General features: G+C 39.9%; 2 protein-coding genes and 1 long non-coding RNA gene across 3 annotated transcripts in view; 2 read left to right on the top strand and 1 right to left on the bottom strand.

The window, feature by feature from the left end:
* LOC129641480 (uncharacterized) overlaps positions 1 to 16130 on the bottom strand; it is a 35284-nt gene extending 19154 nt beyond the window's left edge. The window contains exons 1-2 of the long non-coding RNA XR_008709350.1: positions 16023 to 16130; positions 14061 to 14284 (exon numbers count right to left, since the gene is read on the bottom strand). This is a non-coding gene — a long non-coding RNA (uncharacterized LOC129641480). The remainder of the gene's footprint in view (positions 1 to 14060; positions 14285 to 16022) is intronic.
* LOC129641479 (protein HP-25 homolog 1) lies at positions 1715 to 4493 on the top strand. Its single transcript, XM_055566195.1, has 3 exons — positions 1715 to 1757; positions 2701 to 2838; positions 4036 to 4493. The coding sequence occupies exons 1-3, from the start codon at positions 1715 to 1717 to the stop codon at positions 4491 to 4493; spliced, it is 639 nt and encodes a 212-aa protein (XP_055422170.1).
* On the top strand, positions 9240 to 14349 carry LOC129641478 (protein HP-25 homolog 2). Its single transcript, XM_055566194.1, has 3 exons — positions 9240 to 9282; positions 12239 to 12376; positions 13883 to 14349. The coding sequence occupies exons 1-3, from the start codon at positions 9240 to 9242 to the stop codon at positions 14347 to 14349; spliced, it is 648 nt and encodes a 215-aa protein (XP_055422169.1).
* Positions 16131 to 24507: the final 8377 nt, after the last annotated feature.

Here is a 24507-nt window from a genome sequence, read left to right as displayed (position 1 = left end):
GAAAATAAGATGGATGGGACTACATGGGAGAAATCTGTGGGGAAGTCTTCAAAGTGACTCCCATTACTAGTGCCAATACTGGAAGCCAGTTGCATGGTCCCTACTAACTGCAAGATGAAGAGGATTTCCAGATGAAACCAAGACGAAGGAGAAGCAGTTTGGGTGAACAGCTAGCCAGTCTCTGATATAGAGATATACATCTATCCATATGTCTATATATCTATATATTCTGTAAGTATATCTATATTTGCCTTAGTAGCATGTCAAAGCTAACATATGTTAAGAAAGACATAAGGCTGAGTTTAGAGGTAAGAGAAGTAAAAAGGGAAATTAAGACACAGGAGCTGCTTTTTCCCTACAGAAGTTATTTTCCAATATGTTCATATAGGAGCCGCCACTTAATTGCTTTATGAGACAATGAAGACAGAAGTAATGTCCCAGAACTATCCAAGATGGGGAGTCTTGTGAAAAACCCTCCAGTGACTAAGCTCCCCAATGATTAGATCAGGATAAGAAAGAAACAGAACTAAAATTTCCAACTTTTTCCAACTACCGAAGAGTGTAAAGAGAATATTGCCTTGGTGGATCTATCTTATTAAAGTCCTGGTTGGCTGTTCCATTCCCCCAACAATCTTTAAAATTTCTGGCTAGTCCATTGTTTGCTCTAACTATTATCAAGATGTCAGACTAGCTGTGATGTTGGCTTTCCCTGATCTTTGGATGCTCATAACACTATTTTGACAATGTCCTGGGTGTGGGCTTTTCCACCTACTGCTCAAAATAAAGTCATCCCCTCTCCTACCAGTCCTCCTAGCCCTCCCCACTCCAGCAGAACTTCAGGCCCAGAGTTAGGAGTTAGACGGCAGCAGTCTCCAATAAAGAAGCCATAGACTACCACTGTTCTTAATGAGGTTCATTGAACTTTTTAAATAAATATTTCTTAGTTTTTTTTGTACTTTGATCATTTCCCAAAGTTGCAATTTTTTTGTGTGGCAATTTTGCCCAGTTTTATTTTTGCTTTTTAAAGAGAAGATTGTCAGGCTCTTTCCTCAGCTATTTCCAAGGTCTCATTCTCAATTAATTATATTTTTATTAACTTAGGTTCACTTTGGCAAGCACAGAGTGCCTGGTTGGCACACACAAGGATGTCAGTAGATTGGTTATTATAGAAAAGCAAAACGTTCTCAGAAAATATAGATAGTAAGGGAGACAAGCAGAAGAAAAATCTCCAGGGCTCTAAAGTAGGAGAAAAGTGTTTATTATTCTATATTTAGCTCCAATTTTATCCACTAAATCACTTCCTCCCCTGGGCTAGTATCACAGTCTATAAAATTATGGATTTAGACTAGAGGAAATGGGATAATAGTCCATCTCTCATATTTCTGTTATCCTGGAAGTCAGAGATGGGTTCATCTCTAACAAACAAAGTTCATCAGCTTAATAGTCCCAGGCTTGGCCATCACAAGAAGAGATGACTTCCAAATATGGGTGGACAGAACTATTTCACTTTGAATGTCAATTTATGAGCTTTCCTGGCATATTTGAATGTTTGACTTATCTGGTTAAAAATTAACTTTGACTTCAGCTTCAGGAGACCAGAAAATCAAATACTGAGAAAAAACCAATCTATTAAGTCATCTACCATAAACTTTCAAAAACAAGCAGGTGATCAAGTTATAGGACAGGTGAGGAGGTGGTCAACGAAAGCACTTCAATGCCTGGGGGAAGGGGAAGAGCCGGGTCCATGAACATTACAGGTAAGTTTTCTTATTAATATCTACCATAATGAAATTAACCCATTGCACTGGTAGATAGCACTTTCTAAAGCACTTTAGTCTCCCAGCATGTGATTTATATTATTTTTTAAAAATTAGAACATCTCTGGAAGGCAGCTGCCTATAATGCTGGACAAAAATAGAGACACTTTCTCAAATTTGCCAATTGGCTATTGCAAAGGGAGTATAAGGAATAGAAGCTAATGGGGGACAGGGCAAGACCTTTGCTTTCATTATGAAATCAATATCAAATCATTCAAATTAAATCAAGGTCATTATGACATAAATCAGGGATCTCCAACCCCGGGGCCATGGACCAGGGGTAGAAGGTTCAATGTGTCATAAAGGGGACAATATAACAAGCGCATTAATAGGAGCAAGTATAATGCAAGCATATTGATCTTATCAGCTTGATACTTCAAAGTGGAATGAAGGCTACTGCACTAAGTAAAAGGTTTAGGGTAGTGGGAAGTAGTAGTTGGCTGATTCAGTCTTTGGTGTTTGTCGATTCATTTACCAAAAAACAGCTACTCCTTATATATCTTCTGGTGAGATTACTCTCACCAATTGTTTAAAGATCACTGCTAACCAGATGGCAGGAGGCTCTGAGTCCATGATGAGAGGTTTGCATAAGATTGAAAAGCAGCATTGATTTCATATAGCATAAATTAGAAGATTTTTTAAAAAATTTCATTGTGTTCAACGTGAAAGTATCTCAGTTGAAAGTGCTTCCTGATATTGTCTGGATAAATCACAGCATTGGTGCATGTAGTACTTCATGGAACTAAAGATCGAAATAATATCAGTTTCTTGGAATGGTAAAACCATCCAGCCAGTTGACAAAATTTGTAGCACAATATCTTTAAGAGAGTCTGATCCATCTCCCAACCTATCTGAAACTTCATTGATTTTTCTTCTGATCCAGGTTTCTGGATTTTTGCTCAGTTTGTCCTCTTACTTGTGGCCGATGTCAAGTCTTCAGCAGACTCTGAGCTGTGTGGACCTCGTGGAGCCCGAGGACCTCCGGGACTCAGTGGTCCTCCAGGGCCACCTGGTTATACAGGTAAAAAAAATTCAATGGCTCTCTTAGCCTCCGTAGTGTCTCTTTGGTTTCAGTGTTCATAGATTCAGTGAAATCTTCCTGGTGATCTGACGAGAATATTGATCATTGAGATAAGTCATTTTTTGGTCACGAATAACTCTGGCCTCTTTTTCTCAATTTTGTAGAGTACTAAGATTCATCTACTAAGACAGCCTCCAACTCCCAAGAAATCTGTATGCTCAAACAGCTGTTCAGACACACTGGGTGTGCAGTGCAAGTTGAGACATAGGAATACAGCCCCATTTCTAGAAGTGTAGAGCACTTATGTTGGCATTACACGGGGCAGGTGTAAGCTGAGATTCGTCCAGTGATACCACAAGCATATGAAACAGCAGATACTTTGACATCCTGTTCCCTTGTCATCTGCTGAGAAGTACATTTGGTTAAGCTCCCATGGAGATCCCATTCGCTTTGAAGACTTGTATTCAACTTCTAAAGCAATGGTTTTGAAATCTGGCTGAGCATCAGAATCACTCACAGACTTGTTAAACATGTAGGTTCCTAGTCTCCATCCTCAGAGAGTCCTCTAAAAGCCTGCAGTGTAGACTAGTCCTGAGTGACTGGGGGACTCTGGTTGGATGGCATTCCACAGCTGTTCTGATAAACAGGCATGTTTGGATACCCCTGTTCAGAATTTCCATTTACTCCTGCCATAGTGTGATCCTTAGATTTATCTGGGTAACTTCCAATAATGATCCTTAATACTCAGTCTTATAGTAAAGAAAATACATGGCAGAACATGTCTAAAGATCCATTCATATACTTATTCATTCAATTACTCACGTACTGAACATATTTTGAGTGCTAATTTTATAAATGATGCTGAGTATGACATTTAGGAAGAAACTTAAGTACGACTCTTGTTCCCAGTTTGAATGAGGCCGTCGCTTAAGGGAAGGATTATAATTCTTTGTGGTAATTCTTTATAACTATGGGAACAATGAATACCAGATGTGGTACAAAGAGACAGAACTTTTCCAAATCTAGAGGAGAGAGGTGAGCCTTCTGGAAGCAGTGATGCTTGAGCTAGGCTCTGACCAGTGAGAAGAAAGTAGTTGGAAGGGCAAGAAGCATAGAAAGGAGAAGTAATTCATTTACTATGCAAAATACAAAACCTTAAATGGTATCATTCTATTTTCTGTTTATTTTGGAATCTAGGACCCATAGGTATGCCAGGACTAACAGGGAGACCTGGGCTTCCTGGACTGGTTGAGAAGTGCCCACCCCTGCCTCAGTCTGCCTTTTCCGTCAAGCTGAGTGGGCCTTTCCCAGGACCCTCCCAGCCCATTGTCTTCCAGGAAGTTCTGTACAACCATCAGGGCCACTTCGACCCCGCCACTGGTGTGTTCACCTGCAGCATCCCTGGCGTGTACCACTTTGGCTTTGACATTGAGTTGTTTCAGAGCGCTGTCAAGGTGGGTCTCATGCGGAATGGCACCCAGATCCGGGACAAGCGAGCAGAAGCTGGGGATAGCCACGAGCAGGCTTCTGGAAGTTCCATCTTGGAACTGGAGAAAGGGGACAGGGTCTGGCTGGAGTCTAAGCTGGACAGAGAAGAATCTGAAAAAGGAACTACTCACGCTGTGTTTTATGGGTTTTTGCTCAATGGAAATTAAGACAGCTAGGGGTAACTGCACGATTCTCTCCCTCAAGTAACTCTGAAATTTAAGAAAAGAAGCTTCCTACATCCCAAATATTTCATCTAGAACTGTTAAATGATGAACAAATTACTAAAACAGTAATGGCCAACTTGGACAAAATGAATGTACTACCAATTGCTGAGACCAATAAAGATGCATGGTTCATCAATTTATCAATATTTTCTTGTGATTCCCAAATTTCAAGATCCTGGGTGGCACAAAGTGGGTGAAAAAACAAAGTGAGGTAGGAGGCTGCCCAGCCAGGTTGCTGTTAAACACACCAGGAAAACCCCCATTCAGCTCGTGGTTTGCTTGCCCCCACCCCTCCTCCCTGGTGGCTCAGTGGTAGGTAAAGAACCCCCCTGCCAAGGCAGGAACTGTGGGTTTGATCGTTTGATCCCTGGGTAAGGAAGATCCCCTGGAGAAGGAAATGGCAACCCACTCCAGTATTCTTGCCTGGGAAATCCCATGGACAGAAGAGCCTGATGGGCTACAGTGCTTGGGATCACAGAATTGGATCATGACTTCACAACTCAACAACACCCCACCTCACCCCCAGGGGATGAAAACCTCACTGAAACTCTCAAATCCATTTTGGGAATTAAGGATGTAAATATACAAGTAAATATCTCTGGCAGAGATCGCAAGTTTGCTTAAAATACCAAATGAAGATGCTTCCCATCAAATGATCGCCCTAAAGATAATTCGATGAGTGATAGTACATAAGGCAGAGGGTCAAAGATGGAAGTGAAGGAATTTCTGTGGCTTCATAGTTTTCAGATTAATAATTAATTTACTCGAAACTGCTACTTGCTTACTTACCCAATATCCCTTCTACCAGTTTCTATTTTAGCTAATTTTGTTCACATTGCCTTAATGAACCCAGTTTAAAAAAAAAAAAAAAAGTAATTTGACCAGCCACTATTACATTCAGGGTGGCCACAAAAAACACTATCCTTCCTGGTGAGATGTAAATGCATGGTACTTACAGGAGTCTTATTTAAAAGGAATTTGACTCAACTGGCTTATGTTTTTGGCCTTTGATCTCTGCCCTTTGCTTTCTCCTTTTCTTCTATAAGGAATGAAGATGCAGTTCTTACAGCTGCAACAACCATCTTGCAGGCATTGAATCAAAGCCACATAATCCATGGTTGAGTAGGAGGATAAAAGTAACAATGTTTTTTGTACACTGACTTAAGTCATCTTTATGCTACTGATGACTAAACTTTTAAAAGAATATTGGGGACTTTCCTGGTGGTCCAGTGGCTAAGACTCTGCTCTGCACTCCCAATAAAGGGGCACTGTATTCAAATCCTGTTCAGGAAACTAGATACCACACGCTGCAACTAACCATCTCGTATGCCACAACTAAGACCCAGTGCCAAATACATAAATTAGTATTTAAAAAAATTAAAGAATATTGGTGGGTTTCTTTTTATTATTGAAGTATAACTTAAATACAGTAAAACACAAATCTAAAGTAAACTGTTTAATTTTATATGCGTACAAGCATGGACCCATCATCCAGATTGATACATAGAACATTTCTGTCATCCCAGAAGTCTCCTTGGTGCCTTTCCCATCCACAATCACATCTGCATCATTGAATCTATTTTTCTGACTGTCGGCATCATTTATCAATTATCTTTGCCTGTGCTTATGCTCAGGAGTGCAGGAGGAGAAGGGGACAACAGAGGATGAGATGGTTGGATGGCATCCTGGAGTTTGAGCAAGCTCTGGGAGTTGGTAATGGACAGGGAGGCCTGGCGTGCTGCAGCCCATGGGGTTGCAAGGAGTTGCACACAACTAAGCAACTGAACTGAACTGATGCTCCCTCTCAGTTGCTCAGACGTGTCCAGCTCTTTGCAACCCCATTGACAGTAGACTTTGAAGCTCCTCTGTCCATGGGATTGTCCTGGTAAGAATACTGGAATGGATTGCCATTTCCTCCTCCAGGGGATCTTTTCAACCCAAGGATTGAACCCACATCTCCTGCATCTCCTGTATTGGCAGATGGATTCTTTATCACTGAACCACCTGGGAAGCTGTCATCTTTGCCTATACCTGTACTTTGTATAAATGATATAATCCAATATAAAATGTTTTGTGTCTAGTCTTTTTTCACTCATCATTATGTCTGTGAAATCCATCCAAAACATTTCATTGAATGGAAATGTAGTCTTCCATTACAAATATGCCACCATTTATCTATTTGTCTACTCTTTTATCTACTCTATTTATCTAATCTACACCATTTATCTACTCTTCTGCTGATGGATATTAGGGTGACTTTGTGATTGAGACTCAGTTTAATGAACATTCAGTTCAGTCACTCAGTCGTGTCCAACTCTTTGTGACCCCATGAATCGCAGCACGCCAGGCCTCCCTGTCCGTCACCAGCTACCGGAGTTCACTCAGACTCATGTCCATCGAGTCAGTGATGCCATCCAGCCATCTCATCCTCTGTCGTCCCCTTCTCCTCTTTCCCCCAATCCCTCCCAGCATCAGAGTCTTTTCCAATGAGTCAACTCTTCGCATAAGGTGGCCAAAGTACTGGAGTTTCAGCTTTAGCATCATTCCTTCCAAAGAAATCCCAGGGCTGATCTCCTTCAGAATGGACTGGTTGGATCTCCTTAATGAACATAAGATCCATTTAATAGAAGAATCACAGATCCAAAATGGTATCACTTGTGCTAAAGCTCATGATACCAAACTTAGATTTAATACCTAACCTAATTGTAGTTTTGATCTTCCTTCAAAATGTAATCTTAATCAACCAGTTTGGAATTTTCTTGTCAGCACCAATGAGGTAATATGTCACATAGGTTCTTTCCATCCTGCAAAGGAATGAGTCAATCCATATGATGAAGTTTTCACCATTTCCTTCCCTCCAAAAGACATTGTTCCCTAATATTTTTTATATTATGTACCACAGCTTGTTCATCCATTCATGAACAGTGACTCATTGGTTTGGGGCTATAACAAATAAAACTATCTGAAATATTTATGCACAGGTTTTTACAGAAATATGCATTTTCATTTCTCCAGGATAAATACCCAGGAGTGGGATTGCTGGTTGTAGCTTTTAGCATACATATCCTGTACATGTCTTATTAGACTTTTACACAAGTATTTCATTTCTTCAGAGCTATAATATATGGTATTGTGTTTTTCATTTCTATTTGCAATCAGTTCACTGATAGTAAACAGAAATATGATCGATTTTTGCATGTGTGCTGACCTTGTCTCCTTTAATCTTGTGTAACTCACCTTTAACCTTGTGTTACCTTGTGTAACTCACTAATTAGTGCTAGGAGTTTCTCTTGTAGAGTCCTTGAAATTTTAACATAGACAATTGGGGCAGGTTTATTTCTTTTGTTTCCCGAATGGCATGCCTTTTATCTCCTGTAACTGTTTATTACAATGGCTACAACATCTAGTCCTATGTTGAAAAAGAGTGAAGGCAAATGTACCTACCTTTTCCTGATCTTTGGGAAATGAAATTTCATGGATACAAATCTGAGGAGTCAGCCTATGATAAGTTGAAAATATATATGCTAAATGTTACAAAAATCATACTAAAAAAAAACCCAATAAAACCAAAGGTATAGATAATAACCCAATAGTGGAGAGAAAGAAAATGTATGTGTATATATATATATATATATAAATATATATATATATATAATTTGTATAAGGAATACTACCCAACCATAAAAGAGAGTGAAATTTTGTCATTTGCAGCAACATGGAGTGACTTGGAGGGCATTACAGAGAAAGACAAATGCTGTATGATATCACTTTTATGTGGAATCTAAAAAATACAACAAACTAGTGGATAAAAAAGCAAACTCACAGATACAGACAACAAACTAGTGGTTACCAGTGGAGAAAGGGAAGGGGGTTAAGAAAAAGGAAAGGGTTATTATGGGATTATATGAATTCATGTGTGTGAAACTTTTGAAAAATGTAAAGCACTATAGAATCTAGGCCTGGCATGCTGCGATTCATGGGGTCTCAAAGAGTCGGACACTACTGAGCGACTGATCTGACCTGATCTGATAGAATCTAGAGAATCTTTCATTCGATTAAAAATAAATAAAAGTTTAAAGAGCCACTATAACCAGTGTACATGCTCTTCGATAGGAAATAGTTATGTTAAGCATAGGCTCTCCATGGTGGTGGTGGTGGTTTAGTTGCTAAGTTGTGTCTGACTCTTGTGACCCCATAGGCTGTAGCCCACAAGGCTCCTTTGTCCATGGGATTCTCCAGGCAAGAATATTGGAGTGGGTTGCCCTTTCCTTCTCCAACAGGATATACATATGTATATGCAATACTACATACAAACAATAGAAACTTGAAAAAAAGCAAAAATAAATAGAAAAGTTATATGCATATGTGTATGGAAAAATACAAAAGGACTAACACCTAAATAAATAAATCAATAAAATGTTTTAAATTCTCAATTATTCCAGAAGTTCATAAAAGAAAAAAGAGGGTACAAATAACACATAGAGCTTCTGTCTGAACATCAGCTGGCACAACTTCACTCTGGTTAAAAGCCAACTGAGGTCATTGGCCTCAGACAGGCAAAAAATTAAATATTAAAGAATATTGATTTATTAGAACATCTTCCTCATACCTTTGAAAGGCAAACAAGTGAAAGAGGAACAGAGCAGCTGAAGACATACCCCTTAGAACAACTTCCATCTTTGCATCAGGATGCCTGGGAGAGGAGGACAATCTCTCTCCATGGTGTGTGTAGGTAAGTGTAATCACTAGAGAATTGGATTCCATATGTTGTTACAAAGAACTATGCGAAGGACTGTCTCCTGCCAACACTTGTGATTCGTTTTATGATCATAATACTTCTGAGATACAATTTTGCCACAACACAGGACAAAAGGATAGATTTCATATCAGCATTTCCAATCAGATACAGCAAATATAAGTGGAAACTTCCATTTCCACCCCCCTTAGATTTAGACCGAAGTTTATGTTATCAATTTGTAAATAGCCCTAATTAATAGCAAATTAGCACAAGGGACTTATGATATAAAGTAAACAGAAGGAGAGAGAATGCAAAAATTTCATGTATTTGACTGTGGAATGTGTGTTTCTGTTTCCCTTCTCTACATTGATGAATACAATATCAAGCTCTTCCCCATTTCACAAGTTGTCAAGAAAAGGGGATTAGAGACGTGAAAGACACATATGTAGACACCATAGACAATTTTTGTATGTCCATCGTAGAACTGCTTTGATGAATGTTCTGGGTTGTCATATTAGTGACCACCAACACTTTGAGGGGTAACCTTCCTTGTTGGGAAATCAGCATAGTATACTCAGAGGAAGGTCAGAAGAGTGGGAGGAACATATTCAAGAACCACACCTTAGCGTTCATATATGGTGCTAGACCCTTTTCATACCTCATTTCTTTAAGCCTCACAACCACTTAACAAGGAAGGTGCTATTTATTGCACCATTCTGAATATTAAGCAGAGGGAACAGAAGGTGACCTGGGACATATTCCACGAAAGGGATGTACTTAGGCGGCTAGGATTTGAATTCCCCTCTCTCTCTGAAGGGCTTCCCTGGTGGCTCAGAGGGTAAAGCGTCTGCCTGCAATGCAGGAAACCTGGGTTCGATCCGTGGGTCGGGAAGATCCCCTGGAGAAGGAAATAGTAACCCACTCCAGTACCCTTGCCTGGAAAATCCCATGGACGGAGAAGCTTGGTAGGCTATAGTCCATGGGGGTCCCAAAGAGTTGGACGTGCCTGAGCGACTTCACTTTCACTTTCTCTCTCTGAATGACTTTGGAAAACATGTTAAAAAATGAGTGTAATTGTTGTCTTCATTGACTTTTCTTCCTTTTTACTTGAAGCTTCAAAAAAATCATAAATGAAAGTCAGCTTTGCTGCAGAAAATTGATGATGGTTTGCTTGCCTTTGGAAGGAAGTAGAGTTGCCTAGAGCTAGAAGTAGAAATGGGGGAGTGATTGCAAGTAGGCACCTGAGGTCTTTTGAGGATGATGGGGATCTTCTAAAATTGGATGGTGGTGGTGGTTACACAACTGTGGGAATTTGTTTAAAATCATTAAATTTTGCACTTAAAATGAGAGTTTCAAAAAAAAAATGAGAGTTTCATGGTATACAAACTATATCTCAACAAAGAGCTGGGTTTTTTTTGTTTTGTTTTGTTTTTTTTAGTGTATTTTACCTGTTGAAATGTTACTTCATCAGTGTTTCATTGATGAGATGAATTTCAGTTTTCTAGGATAATTTTTCTTTGTACATATGCTAACCCATAAACAGAGGCACCTATCTTAACAGATTTTCTTCTCATGTCTATGCTGTAATACCACTGCTTAATTCAGGCAGGTAAAGGGGTGTCATTCAATGAAAGTCCTACATGTTTGTATATTTTCAGTTACTGGTTGAGCATTTTCTTTACAGCCAACAGTGCATTACATGCTTTATTTGTCACTGATTCTCACCACAACACTCATTATCTCTATGTCACAGTTTGGAAAGAGATTTTCAGAGAAACTAAATTTCTCAAGATCTGATTTTTATTTTGCTATGATATACTGTCTATTTACCAATTATTTTTGTCACTTAGGCCTGGAATATATTTTACATAACCATATATACCATTATAAAATGAAATGTGATACTTTTTTACTGATAAAAAAAAAAAAAAACACCCAACAACATCATTTCCAATGACCATCTTGTGTTTCAATACTTCCGGATCAAGCTAAGGTCTTTGGAAATAATTGAAAATTATTCCACTGTTTGGCATAAATTTGTTCATCACCACCTGTTCACTTGACAGCTTCTCTTTCTGTGCATTTTAAAATACAACAATTAGTTGCCTTTGAGGAAATCATGGAGGATATCCCAAGATGAGTGAATTCTGAATTTTTTTAAAAATTTATTTATTTTTAATTGGAGGATAATTGCTTTACTGTATTTTGTTGTTTTCTGTCATACATCAACCTGAATCAGCCATAAGTATACATATGTCCTCCTGTCTTGAATCCTGTTTTTTAAGGATGAAAATAAGTTTACCATGCAGATACAAGGAAAACATTTAGTAAGCAGTGTAGAATCAATAAATGAAACCCCCAGTCGACTTGTTTTTGAGGAAACACCATGCTTAATTGTTAAGGGCTGCAGGTGCCTAGCTGTCATAAGGATAATACCACAAGACTATTTACTTAAAGAGACAAGAGAGGGAAAGACACTGGATGTTTGAGTGTCCTAGAGAAAACCTCTAGGTCATCAGAAGTTCACTTTTCAGTAAGAATATTAACAGCAAATACAAGGAAACTATAGATTATCTTTGGCCCTGATTGCACCCCATTAAGTTGGAAGGCGGGCGGTGGGGGAGGATTTCCTTGGCAGTCTAGTGGTTAAAACTTCTTCCAATGCAGGGGTTGTGGTTTCAATCCCTACTTGGGGAGCTAAGATCCCACATGCCTCTCAGCCGAAAAAACCAAGACATAAAACAGAAGCAATATTGTAAATTCAATAAAGACTTTAAAAAAAAAAAGAAGGAAAGTGGGGGGAAGTCTCTCTTTATGACCGAGTTCACAGTTATTTCTTAAGATTGGGAGACCTGGCTGCCTAGACAGTGTTGGGAACATAATCTTTCAAGAGAAGCAGCACCATCTTTCAACTTATGTGAATATTTATCCATTTGACCCCCTATTCTAGATGTCTGGATTTTAGCTTTGTCTGTTCTATCAGTCACGGCTGATGCCACTTCTATACCAGTTACCGAGTCCTGTGATCCTCAAGGACCTCCAGGTTTTCCAGGGCCTCCCGGTCCTCCTGGCCCTCCTGGCCCTCCAGGTGAGAAAACATTTTTCTTCACATTGCATTGGTCACTTTTTTCTGACTGAAATATCTATAAGCTCAAGGAAATATCCAGATGCTTCTGATGGTCAGTAACAATAGAGATAATGGTTTTTGGAGGGAAATCACCAAGGTCTCCCACTTCCCCGCCCATCTACACACCTAGAGTCTTAAAGCAGATGATGAGGTTTTTACCCCAGAAAAACTTCAGGGGTGGGTTCTGAAGAAGCCACCATGTGAACCTAAATGACAGTTCAGACATTATATTGGTGTACTCTTTAATATGGCATAGTTACTCTGTGCTGTGCTTACTTGCTCAGTCGTGTCCAACTCTTTGCAACCTCATGGACTATAGCCCACTAGGCTCTTCTGTACATGGGGATTCTCCAGGCAAGAATACTGGAGTGGGTTGCCATGCCTTCCTCCAGGGGATCTTCCCAACCCAGGGACCAAACCCAGGTCTCCCACATGGCAGGCAGCTTCTTTACCATCTGAGCCACCAGGGAAGCCCAAGTATACTAGAGTGGGTAGCCTATCCCTTCTCCAGGGGAACTTCCCAATCCAGGAATCGAACTGGGGTCTTCTGAATTACAGGCGGATTCTTTACCAGCTGCGCTACCAGGGAAGTCCATAATTACTCTGTGTTCACCCTTGATTCACACTGGAATACTGTTGAGTTTCCTGCAAACTCAAGAGCAAAATGGCATTGTAGAAAACAACTGAGAATAAGGCATTATGCTCTTGAGTCAATTCTGAGAACTTACTTTGCCATCTCAATCTCACTGGAAATTATTCACCAGAGTGATCCAGCATCATTGATTCCTTAACCTGACTGCCTTTAAATCATCTGTGGACATTGGTTAATATTCAGGTTCCAGGTTTTATCCCCTTGAAATTCCAATTCAGATGGTCACATATTATTAACTAAGACACTACCATTCACAGGTCCACAGCTGACTGTCATGCACAGTCCAGCTGGGGAATCGTTGCTCTAATGTCCCTTTTTATCTCTGGAATGCTACAATTCCTAGAGTTCCCTGTGTCAGTGTCTTCCCTGAGTACTCCTACTACTTAGCATTTGTGATAATAAAAACATCATACCTATGAAACGAATTGAAAGGGCAATTCAAGCAATTATTTATTCAATCACTGCTTCCAAAAATATACTATGCCTATCATCTGGACCTTGGATATCATATGATCGTGTTTTAGGAACAAAATTAGGTAGGGCACTGGCTCATCATCTATTTAAGGAAATAAAATAGGTACTTAATGGGAGAGATGACTCTTCAGTGTAAGCAAATGCTACCATCAAAGTAAACGCTGGATTCTGCCACTGTAATGACAGAGAGGAGACACTTTCTGGGAAAAGGATGTGTAAGGTGATCCTTGAAGGGAGAGTGTAAGTTAGTAGGAGGGGTGGTGTGGAAAGACATTTATGGACTGTGAAATGTATGAACTTCAAATCTCCTCTATCTTCCTTCTGTTTACTTTGGTGTTTAGGGCCCCCAGGCCCTCCAGGATCGCCAGGACCAACTGGGATTCCGGGAGACATTGAGAGTTGCTTGTCTCCCCCTAAATCTGCCTTTGCAGTGAAGATGAATGATCCCCTCCCAGCCCCCTCCCAGCCCATTGTCTTCAAGGAAGCCCTGCATAATGACCAGGACCACTTCAATCTTACCACGGGAGTGTTCACCTGCACCATCCCTGGCGTGTACCGCTTTGGCTTTGACATAGAGCTATTCCAGCATGCTGTGAAGCTAGGGCTCATGAAGAATGACACTCAAATCCTGGAGAAGGAGTCCAAGGCCAAGGACGATTATAGGCATCTTTCCGGAAATGTCGTCTTGCAGCTGACATTGGGAGACAGAGTCTGGCTGGAATCCAAGCTAGACACAACAGAGACTGAGAAAGGACCAATTCAAAGTATGTTATTTGGGTATTTGCTCTATGGAAATTATCCTGGCTAAGGGGTAATGGCACACTTGAATTCCTCAAGTGGTCCTAAACCTCCCAGCAAACTTCCCTCCCTGCCCCAGTACTTTTCAGTGATCTTTGAATAAATTACATTAAGAACTTACAATTTACCCATGGGAATGTAACCCTTAAAAGCAGTTAAGATTAATTATTCATTAACTGGTCAACAATTTCTTATGGAAAGCCCATGAAATTTCAGGCATTCTGCTATATCCTAGGAACTCTGGGAAGAGGGTAGGTCAGGAAACAAGGGCTGGTTGAGGCTGGGGAACCAGGAAAGTCATCCTGCCTTTTGATTTTTTTCTGATAGTTTTTCACCAGAGGGAAAAACATAGTCTTGATCACAGCCCTTGACACCAGTTCAATTTCACAATTTATAGTATAGCTAGGAAAGCAAATATCCCAAAGAGATGAAGAAAATTTGCTTCAAGTCACACTACAATCTACCAAGTACATATTTTGCATTTGATGCATACTGGAGAAGGCAATGGCAACCCACTCCAGTACTCTTGCCTGGAAAATCCCATGGACTGAGGAGTCTGGTAGGCTGCAGTCCATGGGATCGCGAAGAATCGGACACGATGGAATGACTTCACTTTCACTTTTCACTTTCAAGCATTGGAGAAGGAAATGGCAACCCACTCCAGTGTTCTTGCCTGGAGAATCCCAGGGACGGGGGAGCCTGGTGGGCTGCCGTCTATGGGGTCGCACAGAGTCGGGCATGACTGAAGTGACTTAGCAGCAGTATATTTTGAAGATGGTTTGAGCAAGGACCAATGGTACAGATTAAAGGAATTATTTTGTTGCTTAATACTCCTCAGACACTATGCAGTACCCATTCTATCACTTGTTAAATTTATTTCTTGTGAGCTCAAACTTTGGGTTGTCAATGAACCTAGTTAAGGGCGTGATCTTCACCCTCTTTGAAACCGTGGGTCACCTTTGACACCATCTGGAGAATGAAATATACTCAGGCGGGACTTCCTGGATGATTCTTTCAAAGACAAATCCTCAAGTGACTTGTTTCTTTGGATTTTTATCCTTTGCCCTCTACTCTTCCCTTTTCACCCATCACCGCTCCCCCACTCCCACACCTAGGAAGATGCAATGCCTGTGGCAGAAGCAGCAGTTTTGCAAACCGGAGAACAAAAGACATGTATTGCTAAGCAGACTGAAGGAGTAGGAAACAGATCAGATAATGTCCTTGCACAGACACACCAGACTTACAGATGAGAATAACAATCCCTGATTTGAGTAAGCCAATGCAGACTGGTTTCTGTTAAATGTAACCAAATGCAGCCTGATAAACCTGTTCTTTTCCTTTACAGACTTGCTCTCCCCTAGAGACTTCACCTACCATCCACTCTCCTTACTCTTCCCCCTTTCCTTTCCATCATCTCTTAAACATCTATACTGTGCTAAGAGACAATCTCTAACCTTAACGGTCCCACTCTAGTTCACACACAGACACGAGAATGAATTACATCTCTGTAATGTTTTACCAGAGGAGATCAGAGATCACTGATGCACACAGAGGCATTCTCAGGGTTGCCGTATTGATGTGTCCAAAACTGAGTTCATGACTGCTTCTTCCTCCAACACCTCCTGTATTTCCATTGTTTCCTTTCCCCATGAACATCACCATCCACTGATTAGTGCCACCTACCTCCCTTCATGTCACCTCCACAGTCCAATCTGTCACCAAGCTAAATCAATTTCCATCATGACATTCCTACAAGCAACACCATCATCTTCACCTGTCACTGTGCTAACTGGTGGGCTAGTCCTCCACTTGGTGCCTCTTTGATCGGATTTATCTCGTCCCCGCAGTGAATGCTCATTGCACAAAAGACAAGGTTATCATACTAATCTCTGATCAAAATCATTTCATGGCTTCTCATTTTCCTTAGGATAAAAATCAAATTGTAATTGTATATTTGAAAATTGCTAAGAAAGTAAATCTTAAAAGTTCTTGTCATAAGAAAACAAATTCTGTAGCTATGTATGATAACAGATGTTATGTAGACTTACTATGGTGATCATTTCACAATATATATGCAAATATTGAATCATTTTGTTGTGCATCTGGAAATAACTTCATTTTGTCAATGATACCTCAATAAAAAAATAAATTATTAATATGATTTACTTTACACCTCTCCATATTTTCTTCCTACTACAGTTTTCCTTAGTGACTGGTTTCCAGCTACGCTGAAGTTTTAGTTAATGTATGGTCATTGGACCACACTGCCACAGGGCATTTGCACTGTTCAACCCTCTGCCTAGGTCACTTATCTCCATAACCACCAACATCTTTTGTGCTCAGTCAGAATTCAGAAATAGCTTCTTGAGAAAGGAACTGATAATAAACTAACTGGCCCCTTTTATGCATTCTTACATTATGATTTTCTTACTTTGTAATAACAGCCATCACTTTATTCTTACATTTAAAAAATTCTCAGACTAATGTGTCTCTCCTCTGCTAAACTGTGAGTTTCATGATATCAAAAACTAGCTTTTATTTTGGTCTTTATTGTAATTCAAAATCCCGCATGTGTCTAGCACATTTTAGGTGCTCAGTAGTTTTTGAAACAATGAGAGCAGAGAAACAGCACAGTTGTTAGCACACGGTAAGTTTAACTTGCTATAATCAGATTTCTTATTTTGTTGTTACTAAAAACTGACTTTGTTCCAATCATAACTTGTAGTGTGATTTAGTCTACACTCACTCAAACCATTCATGCATTTATTCAGTAGACAGATATTTACAGAGTGATAGGGAGAACGATGGGGGAGCCTGGTGGGCTGCCGTCTATGGAGTCACACAGAGTCGGACACGACTGAAGCGACTTAGCAGCAGCAACAGCAGCAAAGAGAACAAGAAGAAAATTTATATATACGTATATAAATGTATATAATTTTTTATAAAAATTTTATAATTATTTATAAAATTTATATATATTTATATATAAGAAAATTTATATATATTGAGTACTTACTATGCTCCAAGCCCTTCACTCTCAATAAAATAGATTTACCTGCTTGTGTCTTAATTTACCTGGTGCTCTATAATATCCAAGAATATTTTGAAAGAAGACATATTGTTTCACCTATATTTTTTAGTTATTTCTGAAAAATTGCAAGGAAGATGGAAACAGTGTATTTTCTTTCTTTCAAACGTTTTAGTTGTTTCTGGATATGAAATCTCTACTAATGGTAAAGAACATCAGCGAGGCACTTTATCCATCTAAAACCCTTTTAATATAAATTTTTCCACTCAATTTCTCACCATTTTTAGAAGGCATTTTTATATACCGATGAAAAAACATGTAAAGCACAAAAGTGACACTTGCCACTTCTGACTTCCAGTGAGTATGTGTGTGTGTGTGTGTGTGCGTGCACACATGTCCACATACACACACGCACATGTGTAGCCAAGGCCTGAAGGTGGGTATAACTTTTCCCATGAGTGGGAAAGAAACATTCACTACTAATTTCTACTTACTAATGTCGACTTTTGAACTGTGGTGTTGGAGAAGACTCTTGAGAGTCCCTTGGACTGCAAGGAGATCCAGCCAGTCCATTCTAAAGGAGATCAGTCCTGGTGTTCTTTGGAAGGAATGATGCTAAAGCTGAAACTCCAATACTTTGGCCACCTCATGCAAAGAGCTGATTCATTTGAAAAGACCCTGATGCTGGGAAAGATCGAGGGCAGGAGGATAAGCGGATGACAGAGGATGAGATGGCTGGATGGCATCACCGACTTGATGCACGTGAGTCTGAGTGAACTTCAGGAGTTGGTGATGGACAGGGAGGCCTGGCATGCTGCGATTCATGGGGTTGCAAAGAGTCAGACACGACTGAGTGAATGAACTGAACTGAACTGAACGTCAACTTAAAAGATACACAATGTGAGAGTTGCGAGCTAAATTTTATTTGGGGCAAAAATGAGGACTGCAGCCAGGAGACAGCACCTCAGCTCCATAGAGGCGGGGTCAGGGTCGGGGAGAAGGTCAGTATATATGTGATTCTGGTAAAGAGAGGCTACATGGAATCAAGCACATGTTTTTCCAGAAAGTTTCTGCTGGTCTCATGAAGCTTTTGCTGGTCACGAACAACAGTCATCACCATGAAGGATTTTAGTGCTTTCTAGAAATGAGAAGACACAAGAATTGGGCTCAAAAAATTGACTCTGGAAAATATCTAACTATCTGAAGATCTGTTCTGCCAGTTTTTCCCTGAGCACAGAGTATCTCATTTCTGTTTTCTACCCTGAACTCCTTTCAGGGGCTGTTGAAGGTCAGCAGCTGCAGCAGCACATGATTTAATCCTTATGGCAAGTGCCAGTTTGTAGTTGACACTAACAATGGTGGGAGGGAGAAGAAGGAAAGATTAAAACATCATAGCTTCTACTATCTGGAATGAATGACCTTTTGTTTAAACACTAACATGGTTCTAGAGTATGGAAATGTTGACCAGGCCATGCGTCTCTGCTAAATGTTTACTTTCAGTGTAATAGAAAGTATACACATCATTTGTCTCACAAGAAATACGGACATGATTTCAGTAGCATGACCACTTAGACTGTCTTTCTGTTCCCTGCGGCCGATGCTCTAAGTCCCTTTCGTCCCATTTGGATGAACCGCAGGTGAACTGAGCCGTGAGGAGTTCAGAGGTTTGTCCCTAAACATAATCCTAACCCCTACTTTTAGATATGTTGCCAAAAAATAGTCCAATTTTACCCTCAACTTCCTAGCACTTACTTTTATATCATTTGTAGTTATTTATGTATATTAGAGTTAGCACCTTATACTTTTAGATTTTAATAACACAGATACAAACTAACTTATTGCAACAATCATACAGGAACACATATATGATCCTAAAACATACAGAATGTGTGTGAATATATATGTATACAAAATTTTATGTATATATAATTATATATATAAACTGAATATATAATTATATATTAATATTTATAAGCTTTCCTCTTTAGAAATCAGTCTTGAGGGGCCCTCTAATTAATTTCCAAGGACACAGACTGTTTTAAAAAAATCCTTAGATCTGAAAAGATAGCCTTCTAGCCAAAAAGTAAGTGGGTGTGTATATAACAAAATAAGAGGAGCTGAATCAGTGTAAAACTGTGAAGGAAGAGAAAGGCCCTGAAATATGGCAACAACTTTGAAGAACATGGGAGGCTCAGATTTCATTCCACTTAGCTTGTTTTCACAGCTGTGATGTAAAGCTTTTCCATCTAACATCTTATGTCAGGTCTGCTCCCGTAAGTATATCACTTAATTGACTGTCAGGATAACAATCAAAGTAAAAGGCCTGACGTTTATGCCACGGGTACTATAATAACCTGATAAAATACTGAAACGACACTGAAAGCATACAAAATAAGACAGTAGATGGCAAAGTATATATGCTTAAAAATGTTCCCCTAGAAGCGGTAGAATTTGCAGTGTGCCTTTCTGGCCTAGCACACTCCCCAACCCTTCACATCCCCTATAACCAAAAACAACAGGAAGTCTGTAGCCTTACCACCCACCTAAGGTGCCAGAATGAGGAGTTCAGAGCTGGAAAAATCACCTGGAAATTTAAAGGAAGGAAGTGTTGGCAGCTGAAGAGTCTCTAGACCCAAGGTGTGAGTATGAACTCTAAGCAAGTACTGGCTGAGAATTACATGCATGAGACAACAGAGGGCCTCCTGAAAAAGCAGGAAGAGGCAGAAAGAAATCTGTTCTTGAAAGACACAGCAGCCCAGGACAAGACGGGATTTTCCGCCTTTTCAACTGAACGTCTCTCACAGTAATGCAGTTTGGACAGAAGAACACTGAGGCCTTGTGGCCTCAAGGTGGTAGAGGGTGCAGCCAGCCCTGTAGTGGGAAATTAGATCATCCCCCCAAGCAGGATACCCACAGGGTGAGCCCGATCTCTCTAAATTCTACTTGTATGTTTGGCACCAAATCACACAGGCATCGGGGAAAACCCACAGAGGGCTGGTTAAAAATAAATAAATCAAGAGTTAGAAGCCCAAGAAAGAGAGCAGAAATATTAGCAGGGTAAATATTTGCAGCTAGAGTTCAGACATGTTAACTGCCTAATAGAACAATATAGAAAATAATATAGAAATATAATATATGGAAATATATATTATTTATATATTATAAATAAGTAGAAACAATATAGAAAATAACAATCCTCAGAACAGCTTAATAAAACCCAGAGTCTCAACAACGTATTATCTATGATAACTAGTTTTCAAGCAAAAAAATTACAAGAAACAGAAACATGAGAAACATGTGCCCATCTTCAGCGGAGAAAAAAGAACAGTTGATAGAAATTGACTTCAACCAGGCCCAGATGTTGAAATTAACAAAAACTTAAAGGTAACTATCATAAATATATATATTTCTAAATAAGGGAAGTGTGTTCAAAAATAAAGGAAATACATGTTTAGAGAGGGAATTGCAATAGCAAAATAAAAATTACATTCAAAAAGTAAATTTTGAGAGCTGGAAAATAAAATACTGAAATAAAAATTAACTAGATTACGTCAAAAGCAGATTGAAGCTGGCAGGGGGAAGGATCAGTAAACTAAAGATCAAGGGAATTACCCAATCTAAAAAACAGAATGAGAAAATATTGAAGGAAAAGAAATAAACTCTCAATGACCCTTGGACAAATGTTACATGATTCTGCATAATTCATCAAGCTACTAGAAGTTTGCTTTGAAATGTAAATGGTATAATGTTAATTCTTACAAAATATTTATAATATATATTTCAACAAGTTTTGAGTTTCTATCATTCTTTCTAGGATGTTTATTTTCTGAAAGCCCAATTTAGCAAAATATGCAATCATTAAATAGTTCATTTTAAATATAAATGAATATATATGCTAAACAGGAACAGACTGACAAATGTAGACAAACTCACGGTTACCAAAGAAGAGAGGGAAGGTACAAATGAGGGGTAAGGAATTAACAGGTAGAAACTCCTATGAATAAAGTAGATAAGTGACAAGGATATATTGTATAGCACAGGGAATTATAGCCACTATGTTGTAACAGCTTTTAACAGGATAATCTGTAAAAATACTGAATCACTATGCTGTACACCTGAAACGAATATTGTAATTCAATTATATGTCAATTAAAAATTATTTTTTAAATAAAGAAAGGATGAATAGTTAGTTGCTCTGACATTTGCTCCTCACCTTTCTCAAGGAAGTTTGTAAATGTAACCAGTCAGACATTTTCTAAACCTTAGAGCTAATGCTCTTGAGTGGTTTATTTTAATAAATATGCAACTTACTCATGTCTTGATAAAACGTGGAAGCTAGTCATGTAACCCTTATGACCAGAAGAACCAGGTGACTCTCAAAGTACAAAGCCCTGCATGCGTGTCTAGTTGCTTCAGTCGTGTTGGACTCTTTGCGACCACATAGACTATAGCCTGCCAGGCTCCTCTGGCCATGGAATTCCCCAGGCAAGAATACTGGAGTGGGTTGCTATTTCCTTCTCCAGGGGATCTTCCTGACCCAGGGATCGAACCCGTGTCTCGTGCAGCTCTGGCATTGCAGGTGGATTCTTTAACGCTGAGCTACCAGGGAAGGCATAAAACCCTAGAGATCCCTGAATGAAATGTCTCTCCTGCGCCATCTTGTCCTGATCACACAGTTAGCAGCCAGCACTCTGGAACTCGATCATTTTCTGGGATGAGAAAAGAGATCCCATAATCTCTGCTTGACATATTCAGAATCTCCCAAATGTCTCTGTAGTATTTGTGATGGCTTCTCTGTTGTGTTCTTTGCCCATTTTCAGTAAAGTGTATTTCCTGTAGAATTTCCTGCCTTCATGGGACTGTGCTGACCATTCAGCATTGTCTGATATCTCAGCTGGAGTTTGACGTCCAGGAGGTTGGTCTAGAAAGAGACATTTCTGAAACTGTCAGCATCTAGAAGCTATTTAAAAGCACAACATGGGATGAAATCACATGTGGGGTGAATGGATTCTTGTTATTAAATTCTTAGCTATTAAATTGTGTCCGATTCTTTGTGACCCCATGGACTCTACCCCACCAGGCTCCTCTGTCCATGGGATTCTCCAGGCAAGGATACTGGAGTGGATTACCACTTCCTTCTCCAGGGAATCTTCCTGACCCAGGGACTGAACCCACGTCTCTTGCATCTCCTGCACTGGCAGGCAGATTCTTCACCACTGAGCCCCCAGGAAAGCCCCCGGGGTGAAAGGAGGTAAGAAGTGAAAAGAACAAATCTAAAAAACAGGACATGCCAACATATAGGGGATTGAGAGAGAAACCTCTGGGGTTGGAGGAAAATCAGGCAAGTGTGGTGACACAGGCCTCAAGGGAGAAATGTAGCAACAAGTCAGGGATCAAGTGTGTCAAGTAAAAGGTTGACTGATCATCTGGATCCAATTTCTGGGTTTTTCGTGACATTGATAACAATACTATTGGTGGGACAGTACAGAAAGCTTGAGTGAAGTATGTTGAAAAGAAAGAGAAATTAGGAACTGAAGTACAGACAACTGTTTTAGGACCACAGAACTGGGTGACTGAGCTGACATTTCTTCTCTCATTGTTCTGGAGGCTGGATATTTGAGATCAAGGTGTTGGTAGGGCTGGCTTTCTCTGAGGCCTTTCTCCTTGACTTGTAGACGGCCACCTTCTTACTGAGTCTTCACATGTTTTTTCCCTCTGCACCTTCCTGTGTCCAAATTGCCAATCCATAATAGGATTGAATTGGCAGGATTCCCCCTCATGACTCAAATCACCTCCTTAAAAGTCCTGTAATATTCTGAGGTGCTAGGGCTTGGGACTTCAGCATGATAATTTCATGGATATATAACTCAGCCCATAGAAACTTTCTTGAGAAGATTTTGTGTAAAGAGGATAAACCAGGCAGTAGTTGGAGAAGCCTTCGGAGTCAAGGGAGAATTTTCTCTTTGAAGATGTGGAAACCTGGTGTGCTTACATACAGTAGGAATGATCTAGTAGAGAACAAAACTAGGTGAGAGAGGGGAGAGTTCCTAAAACTATGTCTGCAAGTAGCTCAAGAAAACTGGACCGAGTGCACAAGTGGAATTCCTACGTAGCAGAGTAGGTGTCAGTCTGAGGAACAAGACAGAAGGCAGGAAATTCAGCTGAGGGGCAGAACTGTGAGTCAGTGAGATGGAAGCACTTTGAAAAGTTTGCTTCTAATTACTTATTTTTCTAGGAAAAACAGAACACAGGGTAATCAGCTGAATGTTGGTGCTGGAGATCTTTAGAGAGAATGAGGGTGTGAAATTGTAAATGGGAGTGAAGGACACAGCATGGAGTTGCTAAGCAACGCAAAGGATCTAATTGTGACCAGTGGTCCTGAATTGAGAGTGAAATCACTGTGGCTGCATACTAACGATTTCCTAATTGTGAACAAAGCCTGAATACCGAAAAGTGCAAAGCATAAATGAGCAATATGATAAACTATAAAATAACTGCCTGGGCAGAATTCTTTTGAAAGACCCCATGCTCCTTTTAGGACTTGTTGCTAATTTTTCTTCATCTTAATACATACACATCAATCATTTAAAAATGTAGTTTAGGACTCCCCTGGTGGTCCAGTGGTCAAGACTCCGCCTGCCAATGCAGGGGGCATGGGTTCCATCCTTGGTTCAGGAAGATCCTACATGCTGTAGGGCACCTAAGCCCATGCACCACAACTACTGAGCCCACACTCTAGAGCCCGAGAGCTGGAAGTACTGAAGCTGCACACCTAGAGCCTGTGCCCAGGACGAAGAGGAGACCCTGCTCAAGGCAAGTAGAGAAAGCCCACACGAAGCGATGAAGACGCCACCCAGCCAAAAATAAATAAATAAACTAATTTTAAAAAGTTTTAATGTAGTCTAGGTTTGCATGTTTTTTTTTTAATGTTTATTAATTTTAGTACGTGCTTTTTTGTTGTTTTTGTTTCTGTTTTTTTTATGGGATCTCAGTTCCCCCAATCGGGGATTAAACCCAGAATCCTAATCAGTTGGCCACCAGGGAGCTCCCGGCTTGCATGTTTTTTAAATTTATAAACATGGGATATTACTGTAAGAATCCTTTAAATCGATAGTGCTTTCGCTTCACAGTACGTGTAAC

This window comes from Bubalus kerabau, chromosome 1 (genome assembly GCF_029407905.1).
Source record: "Bubalus kerabau isolate K-KA32 ecotype Philippines breed swamp buffalo chromosome 1, PCC_UOA_SB_1v2, whole genome shotgun sequence".
Lineage (NCBI taxonomy): Eukaryota > Metazoa > Chordata > Mammalia > Artiodactyla > Bovidae > Bubalus > Bubalus kerabau.
Note: the sequence above shows the minus strand (reverse complement) of the source record. Positions and strands in the feature narration are given on the sequence as shown.

Excerpts from the sequence above, each read along its gene's own strand:
- LOC129641478 (XM_055566194.1), top strand. The coding sequence starts at position 9,240 with ATGCCTGGGAGAGGAGGACAATCTCTCTCCATGGTGTGTGTAG. Across the intron at positions 9,283-12,238 it reads TCTCTCCATGGTGTGTGTAG|ATGTCTGGATTTTAGCTTTG; the intron begins GTAAGTGTAATC and ends CCCCTATTCTAG. Across the intron at positions 12,377-13,882 it reads TGGCCCTCCTGGCCCTCCAG|GGCCCCCAGGCCCTCCAGGA; the intron begins GTGAGAAAACAT and ends TTTGGTGTTTAG.
- LOC129641479 (XM_055566195.1), top strand. The coding sequence starts at position 1,715 with ATGCCTGGGGGAAGGGGAAGAGCCGGGTCCATGAACATTACAG. Across the intron at positions 1,758-2,700 it reads CGGGTCCATGAACATTACAG|GTTTCTGGATTTTTGCTCAG; the intron begins GTAAGTTTTCTT and ends CTTCTGATCCAG. Across the intron at positions 2,839-4,035 it reads AGGGCCACCTGGTTATACAG|GACCCATAGGTATGCCAGGA; the intron begins GTAAAAAAAATT and ends TTTGGAATCTAG.